At 45.9% G+C, this 22,244-nt stretch overlaps 2 protein-coding genes across 2 annotated transcripts in view; one reads left to right on the plus strand and one right to left on the minus strand.

The window, feature by feature from the left end:
- On the minus strand, positions 1-21,586 carry commd4 (COMM domain containing 4). The gene is given in 9 exon segments (XM_052042510.1): positions 1-2,403; positions 3,822-3,998; positions 4,155-4,235; positions 5,905-5,988; positions 5,991-6,023; positions 6,887-6,926; positions 9,451-9,516; positions 12,405-12,476; positions 21,174-21,586. Coding segments are annotated over 9 exon segments (597 nt in total). The 5' UTR covers positions 21,177-21,586; the 3' UTR covers positions 1-2,362.
- The window catches only part of LOC127585163 (uncharacterized), a 7,012-nt gene continuing 5,942 nt past the window's right edge, over positions 21,175-22,244 (plus strand). Inside the window, 1 exon segment of the mRNA XM_052042378.1 lies at positions 21,175-21,461. Coding sequence (XP_051898338.1) covers positions 21,175-21,461 — 287 coding nt within the window.

Below are 22,244 nucleotides of genomic sequence, written 5' to 3' on the forward strand. Positions count from 1 at the left end.
TTCAGTTCTGACAAACTTAAAACTTTATTTTCACAATTTATGTTTACATGTTGCCATTAATGAGCTGGACGGTCCTCAACCTGAATCCCAGTTTGGCCGCAAAAAACAGCTTCTCGGCATAGATGCTGAAAACCAAAAGACAAATCTGTACATAGCATAAACGTACTGGTAAATTGCAGTACTCAAAGATCTTCAACTGTGCCCAAACATACGATTACGCTACTTGGAGCAACTGGGTAAAAATGCTACCAATTACAATACTGCACGTTACAAGTCCCTGATTAAGAAAAAGGTACAATATCACTCAAACTGTCACACGAGTTTCTGCAGAATACATTGATAAATATTACAAAGTAAATGACATAGTCAAATTTAAATTTCTTCTGAGTTTTCTTTTGCAACTTTATTTAACATATGTAAACAATTCCCCACAACGTGCATCTTGATTTGGAACGGACATTCTCTTTTGTTTTAAACTTTGAAGGCAAAGTTCAGGTTGCTTGTCATCCCACAGATAGAGAACTCAATGCACCACTGTTGCCATGTTCCTGAAATTTGTAGACTAGGCTCCTGCCTGCCTCAGACCAGCACAAGTATTTTAGATGCTGCTAACCCAATGGATTTCAAATTAAACTCAAAGACAGGGCTGAACTATCAATTCTTGTGCTCCATTTACAATGCAGCCCACAATCTAGAATCAAGTGTTGGACATGATTGGGAAATCAGCAAATAAATGCTTTTACACTAATGGAAAACTTACAAATCTGGGAAAACCTCAAGGCTATTTTTAGGGATCGTAATGAGGCTAGTGGGACATTGCTTCATTTTGGAGAGTGTAACCTCAAGAATTACGGTGACTATTTGTACTCAGGTGAAGGACTCAGTGGGCAATCATTCTGAGCAGTCGTTGTCCAACTCAAACCTTCACCCAGCAGCCACAGTGCAAGCTGTTGAAGAGCAAAGCTTGCTGTAGTTGGCCCGGATACTCAAGCCCACAAGATGCCAAACCACAAGACAGAGTAAGTTGCCCATTTCCACACAAGTGGTTCTGCAATCTACATAAACTAGATATTGACCTAGCCAAACATCACCATTTTATCTGTTTGAATCCTTCCATGAGAGTTCAAAAGCCATAATAGTAACACTGCACCAAAGCATAGCTTTCTGAAAAACGATGGGAAAAATCGTAATTATTGCATCACTTTCTCTCGTGCACTGGTTTCCCACAAGTTATTTAAGTGATTAGGCCCAATTTGGTGATCGTTTCTCAAGCTTGATCATGTAGGTTCATTTCAAAGTTCCTTTACTCCCAGGTAACTTAAACACCAGGGTAGCAATGTGACAAAGCTAGGACGAACCACACTGGCTCCCTGACAATACCCTGACTCTTGAGGTTACCATTTTATGAAGTTGCCATCAATTCTTTGGCAGCTTCCCTGTCAAACAAACAACACATTTGGAGACGAGCTGATGTCCTCCTCATTTGTCTAAGTAAACACACACTGGGAGATTAGTGGCTAAAGGAACAGGTTCAAAGGCTTTATCATCCAATTGGCGTCAGATTCTTGTAGAAAAAGAAATCTGATCATAGGTACTTGGTTGAATCTCAAAAATTTGTTAATTAGTGAAGTGTGTGTTGACATTACTGGGAACCCAAAAGTGGTGGTTTAATATGCAGCACAGGCATTGAACAAGGAGCCCATTCACACTGTCCCAATTCCTTAGACACAATTATTGACATGGAATGATTTTTCCAATTTCTAACTGCTTCATTTTTATAGATACAGACCTTGTGCTGAGGAATCCCACAATGAAGATGCTTAATATGGTGCCCTAAAGAGCTACTGCAAAGGTGACTATCCACATCATGTCACTGGGATTAAAGCAAAGCCTAAGGGAACAGTCAATGTTTTAATCTGCAGTTGCACTTAAAGAATCCTGTACAGTGCTGGGTTCAGAGATCAGAGGGCTTAGCCATTGAAAAGGACCTAATCAGCCTTCAAGAGACGTGAAGCAGGCTGTAATATCAGCCTAGGGTAGTTCAGTTATATTCCCACAGCAAGGCTAAAGACTAATATATCAGACAAAAACAAATCTCTAGAAAGTGCTTTGTTAAGATTTAGAGTCACATTCTAATTCTCTGAACTTGCAAACATATTTCTGCATTGTTTGTGTAAGTGCTTAAATGGAATGCTCAAGTCTCCTGGGATTCACAACCCAAGCAACCTTTTCTACAGGGAGCAATAAGTCATTGTTTTCTTTTAATAAATGCATCAGGACATTCACTCTTTCCTTCCAGTCGCCCGTCAATCCAGCAAGATCACAGCTTCTGGAAAAGCTGAACGTAGTTGCACCACGTTATTTAGTTCAAGGCATTCATCAGTGCTTGCGCTTGCTTGAGTTCTGAGGAGAGAAATAAGAGCAGCCATCAGCCATTATCAGGGTGCGATCTATTCAAACAACAACTTACCCAAAAGGTGCGTGGGTTAATGTGGAGTATAGCATTAAACAAGGATTCCATTCCCACTGTCCCAATTCCTCAGACATCAATTATTGACATGGAATGATTTTTCCAATTTCCAGCTGCTTCATTCTTATAGATACAGACCTTGTGCTGAGGAATCCCACAATGAAGACTGGTATTGGGTTATTATTGTGACTTATACAGAGGTAGAGTGAAAAACTTGTCTTGCATACCGATTGTACAGGTCAATTCATTACGCAGTGCAGTTACATTGATGTAGTACAAGTAAAAGCAATAACAGTACAGAGTAAAGTGTCACAGCTACAGAGAAAGTGCAGTGCAGGTAGACAATAAGGTGCAAGGTCAGATGCCCTGAACAGCTGCTGTAAAGATAATCACCCACATCATGTCAACTGGGTTTAAAGCAAAGCCTCGGGGAACTGATCAAGGATCTTTGACCTGAATCATTAACTGGTTTCTTTTTCCACAGATGCTGCCTGACTGGCCCAGTTCTTCCAGCATTTGTTTTTGTTTCGGGTTCCAACATCCGCAGTTTTATTCATTACCCATTTCTGTTTCTATTGCAACTATTTGGGGTCTTTAACATAGTAAGATTTTTCCAGGTCATCAGACAAAGTTGTCATTAGGGCAGGTTAACTAAAGGTTTGTCCAGGAGTTAGGTTTCAAGGAGTGCCATAGAGGGAGCTAACAGAGGGGGGAGGCAAAGAGATCTAGGGAGGAAATTCCAAAGAATTGGAATTGGTGTATTATTGTCACATGTACTGAGGTACAGTGAAAAACTTTGTTTTGCATGCCATCCTTACAGATCATTTCATCACATCAGTACATTGAGGTAGTACAAGGGAAAAGCAATAGAGTGTTACAGTTACAGAGAAAGTGCAGTGCAGGCAGACAATAACGTGCAAGGGCCACGACAAGGTAGATTGTGGGGTCAAGAGTTCATCTTTAACGAACAAAAGGTCTGTTCAAGAGTCTTACAACAGCAGGATAGAAGCTGTCTTAGAAGCATAGGCCTCAGATGACCAAAGACATAGTTGCTAATGGCATTATGAAGAAATGGAGTATATACAAGAGTCGAAGTTGGAGGAGTGTAGCTTTCAACTGGTTGTAGGAATTTGGAGAGCAAGGCCATGAAGGGATTTGAACTTAAGGATAAGAATTTAAAAAATTAACTTTAAACAACTTGAGAGAACCAATCTTAGAACTGAAGCAGAAGTTGCAAGGTAGGTTCAATTGTTAGGAATGCTGGTTTAATCAGTCACAAGTTTTTACACAAGCCAAAAATGTGCGCAGTCAAGTTACTGATATCCCTCCCTCAGTTTCCAGCTTAACTTACCTGTGAGTAAGACTCTGAACTTATCAGCCGACACCGAAACCACAGTCGGTTCCACAGCACCCGTGTCTACGTTCTGGACGTTAATCTTCAGGTGGACAATTGGTTCATTTACCTCCTTCAGCTCACTGGAACTTAGAGTGTAATCCACTCTCCATGACACGGAGTCTAGTTTGTTTACTGTACAGAAAGACATGGCCTTAGGGTTTCAATAGGTTTTTAAAAACAAAGAAATGTCTTCAACTGCCTCCTCCTGTTTTTGACAACAATCACAAAGCATAAATTCCAAATAACCAACTTTATCGTAAAACCTTAGGAGAGGGTAATGCCACTTACGGCGCAGGCTGCTCTCCTTTAGTTTGTCCTGAAGGGCAGTCTGTTTGTCTTCATAAGATTTACAAAGTGCAGCAGCATGTTCTGAAATGTTAAATGGGAAATGTAGTCAAGGAGATTTTTGATTCAGTTTTGAGGATATTATCATAAGACTACAGCAAATTCTGCAACACATTCAGAGCAAAGCATTAACCCTATTAACCTAAAACATTCCCAATAAATGTTTACTTTTAATCTGGTCATACTGACACAAAGTTGAAAATTACACTCAAATTGTAGCTGAATAGGTCTGTGGGACAGCTGGAAATCAGTAATGGGTCTGCTAGAAATCCGTAACAAAAGGACAAATTACATATTACAGTTCTGATAGAAGATCTAAGCAGAGCTGCTGCCTCACAGCATCAGAGATCTCAAGTGCTGCCTGTGTGGAGTCTGCAACTTCTCCTCTTGACCATGGGAGTTTCCTCCGTGTGCTCTGGTTTCCTCCAATGTCCCAAAGACGTGTTGATTGGTAGGTTAAATCGGCCCTAGTGTGTAAGTGAGAGCTAGTATCTGGGGAGAGTTGATGAGAACGTGGAGAGAATAAAAGATGGGATTGATGTAGGACTGGTGCAAATGGGTGAACAGTGGTTGGCATTTACTCGGTGGGCTCCTGTGACTCTGTGTCTTTGAATTGAAACACTATCTGGTTCTCTTTCCCCAGATGCTGCCTGATTGGCTGACTACGTCCAGCACTGAACTAACAGAATTTACATTCTAAGTATCAGAAAGTTCAGGACTCTCACAAGAACACAGTAGGCTGTTCTGCTCTGGATGCTGGACTCCACAAGCAGCACAGCACGAACTCACTCCAGTTCCTTAGCAGCTACAATAGGTTAGACCTCACATGAAAGGAAATTTCAATGGAGAGGACCAGCTTTGATGGAGGAGGGTACTTAATTTTTTTCTTTAAATCGTTGTCTTAGTTGTCATTTTTTGTTAAAGTACAATTTTGCCATTAATTTTTTAATAATCTGAATATTTGCGAATATAGTTTGTGAATATAATTTGTGAGAGGGCATGGCTTTAAAGTAATGGGTGGGAAGTTCAAGGGAGATATCAGAGGAAGGTTTTTTTACTCAGAGTGGTTGGTGCATGGAATGCGCTGCCTGGGGTGGTGGTGGAGGCAGGTACATTGGGTCAAATTCAAGAGATTGCTAGATAAGCATATGGAAGAATTTAAAATAGAGGGATACGTGGGAGGAAGGGGTTAGATAGTCTTAGGTGAGGTTTAAAGGTCAGCACAGCATTGTGGGACAAAGGGCCTGTATTGTGCTGTACTGTTCTATGTTCTATCGTTCAGGTGGGTTTAAAGCACGAGGGCAGGGAGGACATGACTTAGCTGTCGAGGTTTCCCCAGCTGTTTATGGGTAGGGGCACGTTGGGAAAATTGGCACCTTTCACGTACTGTATTAGTGCAGTTCCTTGTCGATACATGCACATAACTCACCTCAGCTACTCCATAGATCCACTAGCTTCAGGTGTATTACAGATTCCAGGTCCTCCCTAGGTTATGACAGGGCTCTGTTCCTGTAAACTGTTTGTGTTTATAGGAACAGAGCCTGCACCCCCGGCAAATCCACCCCACCAGTCTCCCAAACGCTCATTCCTATGTATGGGCTGTACATAAGTCAGACATTTGAAAGCTGGGGAGGACCTGCACAAAAAAGTTTCTGAAACATCTGTCAGTGCCACAAGTGGGAGAAAACCATACCTTTTGGCAGACCAAGTTGTTGTAATTCGCTTGACAACGACTCTCCGTTGACTCCATATTTGGCAGCACTTGATAAAACAAAGTTAGCACTGCAATTGTGGCTTTAATGTCACTCGAGTCTGGAATTCAAAAATGAAGTAGCATTAAGTTTTTGGGAGACAGATACCAAATGACCTTTGCAAAGATTTATTTTGCTACAAAAACATATGCAAAACAAAGTAACTGGAAATTCAAAAAAGTTATGAAATTAGTGTTTTAAATGCTACAGCAAGTACGAAACATGCTGTAAAAATTCAGTGGGTCAGAAAGCATCTGTGGCAAGTGATCTTAGGTCAATAACCTTTCAGTGATGTGACACTGACTGTACCTCTCACCGCAGGTTCTGCCTGACCCAAGTATCTCCAGCATTTTCTGCTCTCAGTTCGGATCCCCAGCACCTGCAGCATTTGCGCTTTTGTATACAGTTTACACCATCCCGCTTTGGCGACTCCTTCCTGGCTGCAGGAAGCCCCACCATTTAACTCACTGCAGGTTGGGAATCACACTGGGGATCTAGTTAATACCAGGCAGTGCATTTTCCCACTGGTGAGTATTATTCAGATTTGATTTCCATCCTATCAGATCTTGCAGCTGCAATTGGAGATGGAAAAATTTACTAGCTTTTCCCAAACTAGATTGGCAGATTAGTTGATTAATAATTGGATCAATGGTGCCCTTGGGTTCAATAACGTCTGAATGCTGGATCTTATGCTCTTTATTCACCATTCTTTTCAATATTCATATCACACTGAGCTTATTCTGAATCCCAGATTTTTGGCAACATTAATCTTCTTGCGAATAAGAGCATTTAATATGAAATATTATTCATTTTGCTACAAAAAAAATATGCAAAACAAAGTAAGAAAAGTTACACATGAACCACATTTTAGAATGCTTATAAGCATTGTAAAGCTGATCAATATATTTGAAGAGATGGGCTTACCAAACTTGGCGTCTGCAGTTAGTTTTGTAATCTTCTCATACTGAAATGGAAGAGGTAACAGCAATAAATTATTGTGGTGGCGCAATTCCAAGTTTAATACGTGGTCAATGCAAAGCCTTCCAAAAACCCCAGTCTGTTTACTGAAAATAAACTTGATCTCATGCTCATTGTATTTACCCACCCATCACCCTCCACCACTGCCACGTAAACATCATCCAAACTTACTGCAGGCGGGAAAGTGAATGAAACACAAGGTGATGTTATTTAACAGAATTCTATTGGATTCATTTTCCTTTTGATGCTGTAATATTCCAACCAGACTGCAACAGTGCCTCTGCAACTTTACACCTGCCACTCTAAGAACACTTGCAAGTGACCTACTCTCCAGAACGTTCATAGAAGGCGACCTACACTGTCCGCTCTAGAATGTTCACAGAAGGCGACCTACACTGTCCACTCTAGAACATTCACAGAAGGCAGCCTCCACTGTAGGCTCTAGAACATTCACAGAAGGTAGCCTACATGGCACGCTCTAGAACATTTACAGGTGACATGCTACGTAGGCTCTAGAACGTTCACAGAAGATGGTCTACACTATTCACTCTAGAACATTCACAGAAGGCGACCTCCACGGTAGGCTCTAGAACATTCACTGAAGGCAGCCCACACTGCATGCTCTAGAACATTTACAGGTGACACGCACCGTAGGCTCTAGAATGTTTACAGAAGGCGGCCTATACTGTATGCTCCAGAACATTTACAGGTGACATGCACTGTGGGCTCTAGAACGCTCAAAGAAGGCAGCCTACACTGTACACTCTTGAACGTTCACAGGCGACCTACATTGCACGCTCCAGAACATTTACAGGTGACATACACTGTGGGCTCTAGAACATTTACAGAAGGTGACCAAGACAGAAACTGTCTGGCAGGGGGTCAACAAACACCTTATCAAATTGCCAAAGATAAAAAAAAAATTGCTTTTGCTCAAAATCCAAAATAAAAACAAAATGTTGGAAAGGCTCAACAGGTCAGACAGCATCTGTGAAGACAGAAGCCAAGTTAACATTTCACGTCACTGACCCTTCATCAGAACTTGGGAAATGAGCAAACAAGTTCAAGTTTCAGACCGATGATCTTTCATCCAACGAAGATTCATTGACCTGAAACATTCACTCTTGTTTCTCTCTCCACAGGTGCCGTCTGGCCCACATTTTCTGTTTTTACGTCTATGTTTGGGAATAATTAGTTGAATACAAGCTATGCAAAACCAGTTATTATTTTACAGACACTCACGTAGGGCACACCTGAACCTTTTAATATGATGACTTTGAAACCCATTTAAAAAACATTCTTGGTTATTGACCCTTTATAGATTCCCCAAACTATGTACCCATGGATTATACCACAGATTATTTTATACATGGGCATTATTAAGAACATTAAATACCAATCTGAAGTCCTCAAAGTAGTGGTGGGCTTTCCATATTTCCTCATGACATAAGAGGCAACCATTCAGTGCACTGAACCTATGATAGCTCACAGTGCAATCCCATTCTCCCAATTTTCCCTATAACCTGTTCTCCCCAAACCCCCTACAATTCTACCACCCATCCACACTAGGGGGCAATTTACAGTAACTAACTAACCCACATGGGAGAAAAACAGAGCGTCCGGAGGAAATCCAGACAGTCACAGAGTGAACATGTAAACTCCACACAGACAGCACCCGAGGTCAGGATTGAACCCAGGTCTCTGGAGCTGGGAGGCAGCGGCTCTACTTGCTGCACCACTGAGACACCCACTTTGAACTTCTGCAGTCCTTCTGGTGACAGAACTTCCACCAAATGATTGTGTTGGAGTGGCAGGATTTGAATTCAATAAATGGCTAAATGTGTCTAATCAGGGCATCATAGAGCATGGAAGCAGGCCCTTCAGCCCAACTGGTCCATGCTAACCAAGGTTTCCATCTAAGTTAGTCCCATTTGCCCACATTTGGCCTATTTCCCTCTAAACCTTTCCTATCCATGTACCTGTCCAAATGCCTTTTAAATGTTGTTAATGTACCTGCTTCATCCACTTTGTCTGGCAGCCTATTCCATATACTGACCACACTCTGGGTGAAAAAGTTTCCCCTCGGGTTCCTATTAAATCTCTCCCACCCCAGTCCTATAGTTCTTGATTCCCCAACCCTTGGGAGAAAGACCAAGTGCATTCACCCTATCTATCCCCTTCATGATTTTATACACCTCTACAAGATCATCCCTCATTCTCCTACGCTGCAGTGAATGAATTCCCAACCTCTCTCTATAACTCAGTCAATCGAGTTCCAGCCACATCCTCGTAATATTGGCTTTGGAAGTTAAGGAGTATTATGGATTCTAGGTGCGGGGCAAGCATGATACAATGCAACTACTTCATTAAAATGAAAGCCAGAAAATCATCACAAATGGAAAGGAGACCTTCCTCAGGATGCAGCCGATTGTTGAAGCGCCCTCCCCACCCTACCCTTTAAATCCTGCGTCACACAGGTCATTCAGTAATACTTTCATAAAGCTCCTTACATCAATTCCTTCTCCCAGGAGATCTCTCAGTACCTGGACACAGAGCAACTTTATCTTCACGGATGACTGCAAGTATAAAAGCAATGACATTAAAACTTGGAGAGCACAACCGTGAATTCATTATTATTTTCACCTCAAGCACGGATTGCCCATTCCACCTTGAATGTGAAAACCTCTGGAACAAAACAAATTGGAGCATTAAATACCAGCAAAACAAAATTGTCAGTACTACTACTGGCCAAATTGTGAACCACATTGTCAAGACTTGAACTAGTTTCGTCTGTGCGTTATGTTAAGCTTGAATGAATGGTGCTGTATCTGACAAAGATTTTTATACACCTGGTTTATATAGGGTCAGAGAGATACAGTATGGAAACAGGACCTTCAGCTCACCAAGTTCATACCAACCATCGATAACCCATTTCCACAAATCCTACATTAATTGTCCTCACATTCTCATCAACCTCCCCTCCCCTCCCCCCCCCCCCCCCCCCCCCCCCCCCCCAATTCTACCACTCACCAACACTCTGGGGTAATTTACAGTGGCCTACTAACCTACCTGTCCGTGAGAAATGGGAGGAAAATGAAGCACCCGGAGGCTAGAGGGAGAACATGCAAAAACTCCACAGACACGTCTGGGGATCAGGACTGAACTTGGGTCTCTACCATTAAGAGACATCGGTTATGGCTGTGTCACAGTGTCAACCCAAGATGGTGACAACCTATAGGGCTTTAAGATGCTATGGACACACCAAAACTTGACAAAGAAGGAAGTTTAATTTAAAAGGAGAGGCATAGCAAAACCAAAGGTTTTAATGCCCACTTTCTAAACCTTGACCTATGTTATAAGAGAAAAAAAAGTAATCCAGCAACATTTTGATGAGAGTGTTATCGCAGTCAATGACAAGGAGATAATTCTGACCTCCAGGACACTTCCAATAAGATTTAAGTACTATCTGGTGTTGAGTTCCTCTTTCCTGACATTAGATATTGTCAGGGATGAACTTCAAGGGATGTTTTGTGCCCAGAACAGAAAGATCAGAAAGCAGGCAGTCACACACAATAATCCCCATCAGCAGCAACGCAGACAATAAAAAGTACAACTTTAAAACTAACTCTTTAAACGTTCCATAGAATGCAACTGAAGTCTGGAAGGTGCACACAAAATTCAAACTGATATATTCCAAGCTTTGAAAAATTTTAAACATGTGACATTTTGAATATTTCTCTGAAGGAATGATAATCACATGAGCAATCAGATCCTTTAGGCTGGGGAAGGCTCTTTTAAAAAGTAGTTAATGCACCACAAAAAACTCACATACAACAGTTTCAGGATTTTCTTTGGAAAGGGTGAATTGTTTGAAATGTGGTCAATTTACTGGTTCCTGTGGGTAATGCCAGAGAAAACTGGAAAAGCCAGAAGCCCTGTGGAGGAGAGGGGATATTACCTCTACAACTAACATCTAGATTTCCTGCTTTAACTGCGGCGCACTTCCAGACCCCAGATATTGCTGTTGAACTTGCTTCGTTATAACAGTGAGCATGAATACCTCACTGTGACCCCCACCGCAAATTCTAACCATTGCTTCTCAAGTCTTGAGAGTGTTGTTAATGTCTATATTATACGACTGTGTCACCTAACTGTGAGAACAGGTGACAGTGTGCACCAGGGATGAACGTGTAGTATGTCAGACAGCATCTGTAAAGGAACACAAAGATAAATGAATGTTTTCAGGTGTAGTGTTTGAAATGTCAACCATACTTACAGATGCAGACTGACATGCTGTACGTTTCCAGCACAGCCTGCTCAGTTTTTCATTACACTCACACCAGTTTGGGTTAAAAGGCCACACATTACCTGCTGTGCACACCACAGACCTCTGTTCTGTCCCCAATTTCAGGAGAATCCACTTTGCTACAGTTCATTAATGTTAATAAGGGATAAAACTAGAAGAATGCCTATCATTTGAAAGAACAATCTACACCTCCATCTGTTCCCCAAAATGAATAATTTCACGTTTGCCACAAATATTTCACATCTTTCTTTAGCTGCTAATATAAACCAGAGTTTCTTGGTCGCCAGATGCAGATATCCAATTCTGTCACAGTGTTAGGAAGTGGCGTGGTAATTAATTATGCAGTGAAACTGACAAAAAGAAAATTAACAATATCAGGCAGTTCAATTAAACATCACAAGACTGGAACAATTAACTTTTGCATTAAGCAGATAGCAATTCATTCAACACCAGTTTTTGCAGGAGGTTTTGGTGAATAACTGTGACTGCTGGATAAAAATGTGGAAAATTATTCCCCTTTTATTTAAAGGTTTTATGACACAAACAAAAACCTTGCTCCCTGACTTAAGCAGGTGTACAGAGTATAGGGACGGAGCAGCGAGCAGAGATCCACAGCTCCAACCTGGGTTCAATCCTCGTCAGAACATCCAAAAAACAATTTGCAAAAACGGTACTTCTGAAGGATAGTCACTGCTACAGAGTAGGACATACAGCATCCAATCCGTGCACAGGATCCCACAATCAGGAACATGCACGGCACGTAGTGCAGGCACGGTGGTGTAGCAGTTAGCGTAACGCTTTACAGCGCAAGTGACCTGGGTTCAAATCCGGCCACTGTCTGTAAGGAGTTTGTACGTTCTCCCCATGTCTGCGTGGGTTTCCTCCTGGTGCTCCGGTTTCCTCCCACATTCCAAAAAGACGTACGGGTTAGGAAGTTGTGGGCATGCTATGTTGGCGCCGGAAACGTGGCGACACTTGCGGGCTGCCCAAAGAACACTACGCAAAAACATTTATTTCACTATGTGTTTCGATGTACATGACTAATAAAGATATCTTATCTTAATGCAAAGACCACTTCCCGGGCACAATTGCTTGGTGAGAAGGCACAGCGCCACGAACACCGCCACACTCAGATATCCAGAGGGTTAGATACTCAACTACTTTTGCCAAGGTGCTGATCTCTGCCAGAACCCAGTCAGGACAGTCCAGGTCGCCACAGAAACGAAACCTCTGTAGAGTAGAACAAAAGCCACAGTAAATGCCTCTTCCTGCAGATTACGTAGCCGTTATAACTACAGGGGTTAATTTGAAATAGAGTCACAGAGAGATACAACATGGAAACAGACCCTTTGGCCCACTGACCATCAACTACGCAGTTACACCAACCCTGTTGTGTCATCCACTCACTCAGGTTGTCCCTATCCCCTTGAAGGCTTTTTGCATCCTCATCACTATGCACATTCTCACTTAGTTTCACATCATGAGCAAACTGGAACTATGGTATTAAATCCCCCCAGAAAGAGAATGTCAACAGAGTCATAAAGAGTCACAGCACAGAAACGGGCCCTTCAGCCCACCGGGTCTGTGCCAACCATCAACCATCCCATTGTATTGTCCCCACTTTCCCATCAGTTCCTAGATTCTACCACTTACCTACACACCAGGGGCAATTTACTGTGGTAAGTTAACCTACCAACTTCTACATCTTTGGGATGAGGGAGGAAACCAGAGCACCTGGAGAAAAACCAGGGGAGAATGAGCAGACTCCACACAGACAGCGCCCGGGTTTCTGGCACTGTGAGGTAGCAGTTCTATCAGTTGCACCACTGTGCTCACTCTTCAGCCTTTCTGGATGGGGTACAACATTATGTTCATCTTTTTGTTTTTTTTCCTATTTCCAGTCCTTTTGAAACACAAGAGACTGCAAATGCTGGAAATCTGGAGCAACCCGCAAAGGAGCTGGAGGAACTCAGCAGGTTGAGAACCTTCAGCAGGCCAGACGAACCTGCAAACGTCGACTGTCCATTTCCCTCCACAGATACTGCCTGACCCACTGAGTTCCTCCCGCTTCTCTGTGTTGCTCCTGTCCTTTTGAGATACTTTTGCAGACTTTATAATGTAGATGTTGACACAGGCAGCACAGTGACGCAGCTAGTGGAGCTGCTGCCCGTGATCTGGGTTCAACCCTGACCTCCGGTGCTGTCTGTGTGGAGTTTGCCCATTCTCCCTGTGACCGCATGGGTTTCCTCCAGGTGCTCTAGTTTCCTTCCACATAGAAAGTATCCTATACCACGGAAAGCATTCTATCCGAATACATCACGGCTTGGTACGGCAACTGCTCTGCCCATAACCGCAAGAAACTGCAGAGAGTTGTGGACACAGCCCAGCACATCACAGAAACCAGCCTCCCCTCCATGAACTGTCTACACTTCTTGCTGCCTCGGTAAAGCAGCCAACATAATCAAAGACCCCACCCACCCCGGACACTCTTCTCCCCTCTCCCATGGGGCAGAAGATACCAAAGACTGAAAACACATATGACCAGGCTCAAGGGCAGCTTCTACCCCACTGTTATAAGGTTGAATGGTTCCCTAGTACGATAAGATGGACTCTTAACCTCACAATCTACCTCATTATGACCTTGCACCTCATTGTCTGCCTGCACTGCCTCTGTAACTGTGACACTTTATTCTGTATTCTGTTGTTTTACCTTGTACTACCTCAATTCACTGTTGTAATGAAATGATCTGTATGAATGGTGCGCAGAACAAGTTTTTTCCACAGTACCTCAGTACCTGTGACAATAATAAACCAATTTACATCCCCCTCCAAAAAAAAATGTGGCCATTGGTAGGTGCTGTAAAATTGACCCCAGTGTGCAAGAACCTGGGAGGAGCTGATGAAAATAAAAAATAAGATTAATGTAGTATTAGTTGATGGCCGACACAGACTCGACTGGCTGAAGGGCCCATTTCTGTGCTGTACGATTCCACAATTCTATTTTTTCTGCAAAAGAGAACAGTGGAAGATGACCAGACAGATGTCCTTACGTGCAAGGCTTTATGATGTAATTTAATATTCCATCTCCAGGGCCACATCCATAGCAAAGCGAGACTTAATCCCAACAGAATTAAGGATGGACAGTCCAATGCCCTTGACGCTGTGACCCACAACCCACACATGAACAAAAAGCAACAGTGACAACATTTTATCTGCAAAACAATGATAGAAAAAAATCAAGCAGATTAAGCAACTGGAACAAGGCAAGATAAGGGACCTCAACCATTGAGAAGGCCTTTCGCAAATCATCCCTGACTAATCTCATTTGATATTAAAATACCAGGTTGCCATGACAGCAGTGTACTTATCCAATGACTGGTTGGGCCATAAGAGTTCAGAGAGGCACCAAGTTGGCTGAAAATCAGGGTGCCCAAGTTAGCTAAAAGAACTCGTTTACTTTCCCCTCTTTAAAACAACACCACTTGCTACATCCTCAGAAAATCCTGAAATTATTCATGGTTACTTGCTTGTGAAGAACGATCACAACTTAATTTGACCACAGGACCCCACAAAGGATAAGTGGCTCGTTAGCTTGTCTGAGGGTTGCACAGAAGTGTCAGCCTAGGTCGTGCTCTCGTGATTAAATTAGGGAGTCAGGCTCAACCTCCCATCCAGTGAGCCAGAGCGAAGGAGGCTGAGGAGGTGACCTGATAAAGGTATAAGGGGAAAGGTTTAGGGGGAACATTAGGGGGACCTTCTTCACTCAGAGAGTGGTGGGAGTGTGGAACAAGATGCCATCTGACGTGGTAAATGCCGGCTCACTCTTAAGTTAAGAATAAATTGGATAGATACATGGATGGGAGAGGTCTGGAGGGTTATGGACTGGGTGCAGGTCAATGGGACTAGCGGAATAATGTTTTGGCACAGATTAGAACGGCTGAATGGCTTGTTTTCTGTGCTGTAGTGTTCTATGGTTCTAGGAGGAGGCATAGATAGGGTATTTAGAATCATACAGGCTCTTTTGGCTCAGCTCGTCCATGTCAACCACGATGCCAACCTACACTAATCCCTGCAATAAGCCCATATCTCTCTACTCCTTGCTTATCGAAGTACAGGTCGTCCCCAAGTTACAAACGGGTTCAGTTTTTCTTTACAGATGGCCAGTCATAAATCAATTTAGTCCTTAGGTTGGAAAATATACAAAAATCACTTGATAAGGTAACCATAACCCCACAGTATTGTAATGAATGGTGTTGATGAGGGCCAGTTAACATGAACATTTATTTATTGTCTTCTCTTGCCCAGTTAAAGGGTACAGAATTAGGATGTCCCACGCTCAGTGGCTGGTTTCGATGTGCTTGAAATATCAGTGGATGTCATATTGTTTAATAAAATAACACAGCACAAGTCTCAATAGTAGTGATTGTCAATATCTGAAGCAACTCTTTAAAGCGGTCTCCCTCGGTGAAACTGGCAGCCTGTGCTCTGCAGAGACAATGGTGTCTGATTACTGCAGGGAGATTACATGTAAACATGTTTTGGTTCAGGACTGATCCTCGTTTGAACTTAATAAATATTAAGCTCGTTCATATATATGGGTGTCCACGAATCCGACATTCGTAACCCAGGGAGGGCCTGTATCTGTCTAAATGCCTTTTAAACATTATGATTGTATCTACCTTCCCAGCCAGATAACCATCACCCTGTGAAAAACTTAACCCTCAGCTCTCCTTTAAACTTTTCCCCTCTCACCTTAAACCTGTGTGTTTAGTTCCAGACTCTCCCACCCTGGGAAAAAAGATTCTATCTTATCTCTGCCCCTCATAATTTTATAAACCTCTACAAGGTCACCTCCCAGTCTCCTCCATTCCAGTGAGAATAAACCCAGCCTAACAATCTCTCCTGATAATGACAGCCCTCCATTCCAGGCAACATCCCAGTGAACCTTTTCTGCATCCTCTGTACTGCTACCACTGTGGCATGCCAACCAGCACTGTACTCAATACTCCAAGCGCAGCCTAACCAATGTTTTGTCCAGTGGCAACATGATATCACCTTTTTCCTGTGGCAGGGGCATCGAAAACAGGAAGGCAAAGCGAGAGGAAGGAGTTTTAAAGGGGATTTAAGGGAGGTGTTTCTCCTTCACCGCCCGCCCCCCCCCCCCCAAGAAAGTGGCTGAAATCTGGAACGCACTGCTGTAGGTGGTGCAATCAGATACAATCACTACATCTAAGAAGCATTGACACAGGCGCTGAAATGGGCAAGGCAGAGAAGGATACAGACCTAATGCAGGCAAAAAGGTCAGCACAGACACAGTGGACCGAAGGGCCTGTTTCTGAGCTGTATAACAATGCTACAACCATTCACCGATGCCACTACAGGTCAGCTGCTCGGTCTCACACTTTTCTGAAGCTTGCTCCACCCAAATTGGTTAGCAAATTTTCTCTGACAGTTACTGCATTCTTGACTTATGTCATTCGCTGTGGGCACTTTGAGGTATCCAGTGGTCTTGTAAGGCGCTATGCAAACACAAGGTCTCACTTTTATGAATGAGCAGAAACATTATCCTAAAGGGTGCAGAGGAAAGGTGTGAAGAATGATCTCCAGTCAGTTAAATATTCCTTTCTCAGATACATAATGGATATAGAGGTTTATAAAATCATGAGGGGCATAGATAAGGTGGATAATCACAGAGTTTTTCCCAGGGTAGGAGAATGTACAACTAGAACGCATAGTTCTAAGGTGAGAGGGGAAAGATTTAAAAAGGACCTGAAGGGCAGCCATTTCAAGATGGGCACACGCTAGACTGCAGATGCTGGAATCTGGAGCAACAAGCAAAACGCTGGAGGAACTCAGCGGGTCAGGCAGCATCCATGGAGGGAAATGGAGAGTCGACATTTCGGGTCGAGACCCTTCATCCGGGCAACATTTTTCACATTGAGGGTAGTGCGTATATGGAATGAGAGAAAGCTGTAGAGGCTGGTACAACTACAATGTTTAAAAGATGTTTGGACAGGTACCTGGATAGGAAAGGTTTAGAGGGATATGGGCCAAATGCAGGCAAATGGGACGAACTCAGACATCCTGGTCATCACGGACGAGTTAAGCCAAAGGGCCAGTTTTTGTGTTGTACGATTCATTAATTATTTTAGAAACTTTTATCCCAAGCCAACAGTCAATCCTGTAAAGTCACCAACAAGGGGACATAGTTACGAGATAAGGGGCCGGTCATTTAAAACTGAGGTGTGTAGAAACTTCTCTCAGAGGGTAACGAACCTCTGGAATTCTCTCCCTCAGAGCATGCTGCAAGCTAGATTTTTTAAGAAGTATTTAAGGTGGATTAATATATGAAAGATCGAAGAATTGAGAGTCATGGGGATCTGGCACAGAGGAGAAGTTGGGGTTGGGGTAAGTCACCCATGATCAAACTGAATGGTAGAGCAGGCTTGAAGGGCCAAGTGGCCTCCTCCTGCTTCTATTTTCTTGTGTTAAACAAATTAAGTAATTCCAGTAACTACAAAATAGCTCTTTAAAAATAGACTCAGAAATAGCACAGAAACAGGCCCTTTGGCCCAACTCGTCCATGCTGAGGCCTATCTAAGCTATTAGCATTTGCCTCGTATCCTTCTAAACCTTTCCTATCCATGTACCAATACAAATGCTTTTCAAATGTCGTAATTGTACTGGCCTCTATCACCTCCTCAGGCAGATCACTCCAAACCTGCTAACATACATACATTTATAAGAAAATAATGATTGGAGTATTTCTACAATTATTGAGAAGCAAATTCAGCTGATCTCCTTTCCCCAAGTTCATATTTTTCAACCGTTCTCCGTGGATTGTCACCATGTCGTGGTGGTCCTGAGATCCCGAGAGCGATGCTGTCTGGAGCTATGCTCCTGGTAGGATCACCCATGGCGGTAAGGCCGATGGTGAGGTCCCTGACAAAGAACAATCCAACCAAGACCTCAACGGTGGAACAGGCGGACGAAGTTACTTCGAACTCAACAGCTGTGAAGGCGGGTGAAGGCTGCAACAAATCCATCAGCTCCAATCGTCGTGGTTTCCATGCCATTGGAATCAGTTGGTTGATTTGTGAAGTATCGTGTGGTTTTTGTAGTGCAACATCGAGTACACGTTAAACAAATACACGCACAGGCGTCTTCCCTCTGTGATCAATGGAACGAAGACCATTATCCTCGACTTCAAGGGATAGCCACGACGATTCTTCAACCACAAGATTATTGGAGACATTAAAGATAGAGTGTGGGACTGAGGCAGTGTCACCCTCTTGACAATGTCTTTCAGATGAGGCATTACAAGTGCTTTCTCAGGTGGCACTTTTTCCAAAGTGACATGCGGTTTCTCCAGTGTTGGTGGTAATGCATTGCTGCTCAGGTGATCTTGCTGTGCACGATTCCATAGTGCATTTCTCTGCAAATCACTAGACTTCAAGGTCCAAGTCGAGCTTATTGTCATATGCACAACTACATGTACGCACGGATGCTAAGAAAAACTTACTTCATCAGAGGCACATAACATCAGAGAAGCAATATTCAGAATAAAAACAAATTAAACTTTATGTTTAATAAAGTAGATGGGGTGGGGGTGGGGGAGGGAAAAAACTTATGAAGCCCCTTGGGGCATCCAGCTGTTGTGAAAGGCACTAGATAAATGTAAATGTTGATTTTTCTCCCCCCGATCAGCTAATATGGAGTAATGGGAGAGAAGGTGATTGTTATTCTTGTGACTTGTTCATGAGGTAGTGACTAACTCCAACATTGGCCACAGAGTCAAACAACAAAATCCAGCCCAGTGTGTCTGTGCTGACTCTTTGATAGTCTCTGGTTAGTCACAGAACATAGTTCTTTGCTTGCTACATTGCAAAACTTTCTATATCAGAAATATAAAACATGTCACTGCAGCAGATACAACACTCAAATTCATGTGAGCTTCCCTGGAATCTTATCAGAGTTTTTTTGTGACAATCCCTTATAAGAAGAAATGGAGCAACACCTTAAAGACTGGCAATTTAACCAGCAAGTCACTTCGCTTCTTTATCCAAAACTGCATGAAGTAAGAGTGGTTAATATTCGACAAAACTTTAAAACGGCAAAGTCAGCTGGAATTGCAACATTTATTTAAGCAACATAGTGCACAGTGTGGCTTCAAACCATGACTGAAATAGTCACATGGGGGTGGGGGGGAAGAGGAGGGGGGAGGGGGGGGAAGAGGAGGGGGGAGGGGGGGGAAGAGGAGGGGGGGAGGGGGGGGGAAGAGGAGGGGGGGGAAGAGGAGGGGGGGGGGAAGAGGAGGGGGGGGGGGGAAGAGGAGGGGGGGGGGGAAGAGGAGGGGGGGGGGAAGAGGAGGGGGGGGAAGAGGAGGGGGGGAGAGGGGGGGAAGAGGAGGGGGGAGGGGGGGAAGAGGAGGGGGGAGGGGGGGGAAGAGGAGGGGGGAGGGGGGAAGAGGAGGGGGAGGGGGGGGGAAGAGGAGGGGGGAGGGAAGGGGGGAAGAGGAGGGGGGAGGGAAGGGGGGGGGGGGAAGAGGAGGGGGGGAGGGAAGGGGGGGGAAGAGGAGGGGGGGAGGGAAGGGGGGGAAGAGGAGGGGGGAGGGAAGGGGGGAAGAGGAGGGGGGAGGGAAGGGGGGAAGAGGGGGGGAAGAGGAGGGGGGGAGGGGAAGGGGGGGAAGAGAGGGGGGAGGGAAGGGGGGGGAGGGAGGGGGGAGGGAAGGGGGGGAAGAGGAGGGGGGAGGGGAGGAGGGGAGGGAGGGGAGAGGGAGGGAGAGGGGAGGGGAGGGGAGAGGGGAGGGGAGAGGGGAGGGCGGAGGAGGGGAGGGAGAGGGGAGGGAGGGGAGGAGCTGGGAGGGGAGGGGAGGGGAGGGGACGAGGGGAGGGGAGATGGGAGGGGAGGGGGGAGGGGAGGGGAGAGGGAGGGGAGAGGGGGGAGGGGAGGGGGAGGGAGGGGGGAGGGAGGGGGAGGGGGAGGGAGGAGGAGGGAGGGGGAGGGGGAGGGGAGGGGGAGGGGGGAGGGGAGGGGGGGAGGGGGGGGGGGAGGGGGGAGGGGAGGGGGGAGGGGGGAGGGGAGGGGGGAGGGGGGGGGAAGAGGGGGAGGGGGGAGGGGAAGAGGGGAAGAGGGGAAGAGGGGGAGGGGGGGAGGGGGGAGGGGGGGAGGGGGAGGGGGGGAGGGGGGGAGGGGGGGGGGGGAGGGAGGGGGGGAGGGAGGGGGAGGGAGGGGGGAGGGAGGGGGAGGGAGGGGGGAGGGGAGGGGGAGGGAGGGGGAGGGGGAGGGGGGAGGGGAAGAGGGGGAGGGGGGGAGGGGAAGAGGGGGAGGGGAAGAGGGGAGGGGGGAGGGGGGGGGGGAGGGGGAGGGAGGGAGGGGGAGGGGGAGGGAGGGAGGGGGAGGGAGGGAGGGGGGGGAGGGAGGGGGAGGGGGGGGGGGAGGGGGGGGAGGGAGGGGGAGGGGGGGGGAGGGAGGGGAGGGGGGAGGGGGGGGAGGAGGGGGGAGGAGGGGAGGAGAGGGGGGAGGGAGAGGGGAGGAGGGAGGGGGAGGGGAGAGAGGGGGAGGGAGGGGGAGGAGAGGGGAGGGAGGGGGAGGGGGAGGGGGAGGGAGGGGGAGGGAGGGAGGGAGGAGGGGAGGGAGGGGGGAGGGGAGGGAGGGGGAGGTGGGGGGGAGGGGGAGGAGGGGGGGGGGGAGGGAGGGGGGGAGGGGGAGGAGGGGAGGGAGGGGGGAGGGGGAGGGAGGGGGGAGGGGGAGGGGGGGGAGGGGGAGGGGGGGAGGAGAGGGGAGGAGGGGAGGGAGGGGGGAGGGGGAGGAGAAGAACCACCAGTCCCCCCGTCTCTCCCTCCTCCCCCCCCCAGTGCCGGTACGGGACCCACTCCCCACAGTGACCCCCCCCCCAGTCCAGTCCCGTCCCCCGGACCCACTCACCATGGTGACGGTGACGGTGACCCCGGGCCGCGCCCGGCAGCTGACAGACGGCCGGAGACTGACTGACGGACTGGCCGACCGTTCGCCCTCCCGGAGTGACGGCGGGTCCGCTGGCCGAGCGCCACCGCTCCCGGAGTTTATCAGCGAGCCCGGCAGCAGAAGCCCGCATCAGCCGGGCGAGGTCCCTGAGCAGCGGTGGGCTGCAGGTTGTGGATCAGTGCAGAGCCTGCAGCCGGGGGGAGAATTAAGGAAGATTCATCAACTCACTCAGGATGTCCTGGACCACGAGTAACTTCAACACAAACAAAACGCTGGAAAAAGTCAAAGTCGAGTTTACATCTGCACAAGTCCATGTGTGTGCACAGGTGCAGTGAAAACCTTACCTGCAGCAGCATCACAGGCACAGAGCATCAGATAAGTAGCATTCACAAGAAAAACATAAACACAATTTTTACAAGGAAGAACACAATTAGAACAAAAAGAACAAAGTCCATCTAACTGCAAAGTAATCAAAGTGGTCATAATATTGCTCAATTGTTGTGATTTGGGTTGTGCTGGTTGGTTCGAGAACTGAATGGTTGAAGGGAAGTAGCTGTTCCTGACCTGGTGGTGTGGCACTTCAGGCTTCTGTACCCCCTGCCCGATAGTGGCTGCGAGAAGATGGCATGGCCTGGATGGTGGGATCTTTGATGATGGATGTTGCCTTCTTGAGGCAGCGCCTCATGTAGATACTCCCGATGGTGGGGAGGGATGTGCCCGTGATGTATTGGGCTGAGCCGATTACTGTCTGCAGCTTCTTATGTTCCTGCACATTTGATGTCTCAATCTGAAATGTCAATTTATACCTTCGGCCTCCACACATGCTGCTGACCCATTATTACCATATATACTTTTTCCTCTATGAGCTTTACACGAGCAAGTAATTTCATTGTACCCTGGGTGTATGACAAAAACTAATCTGAATGTGACCCTCTGAGTTCTTCACAGAACATTACAGCACAGATATCTTTATTAGTCACATGTACATTGTGTGTTGCTTCAGATTCCAGCACCTGTCAGCTCTGGATTAAA

This window comes from Pristis pectinata, chromosome 32, assembly GCF_009764475.1.
Source record: "Pristis pectinata isolate sPriPec2 chromosome 32, sPriPec2.1.pri, whole genome shotgun sequence".
In the NCBI taxonomy this organism is placed as follows: domain Eukaryota; kingdom Metazoa; phylum Chordata; class Chondrichthyes; order Rhinopristiformes; family Pristidae; genus Pristis; species Pristis pectinata.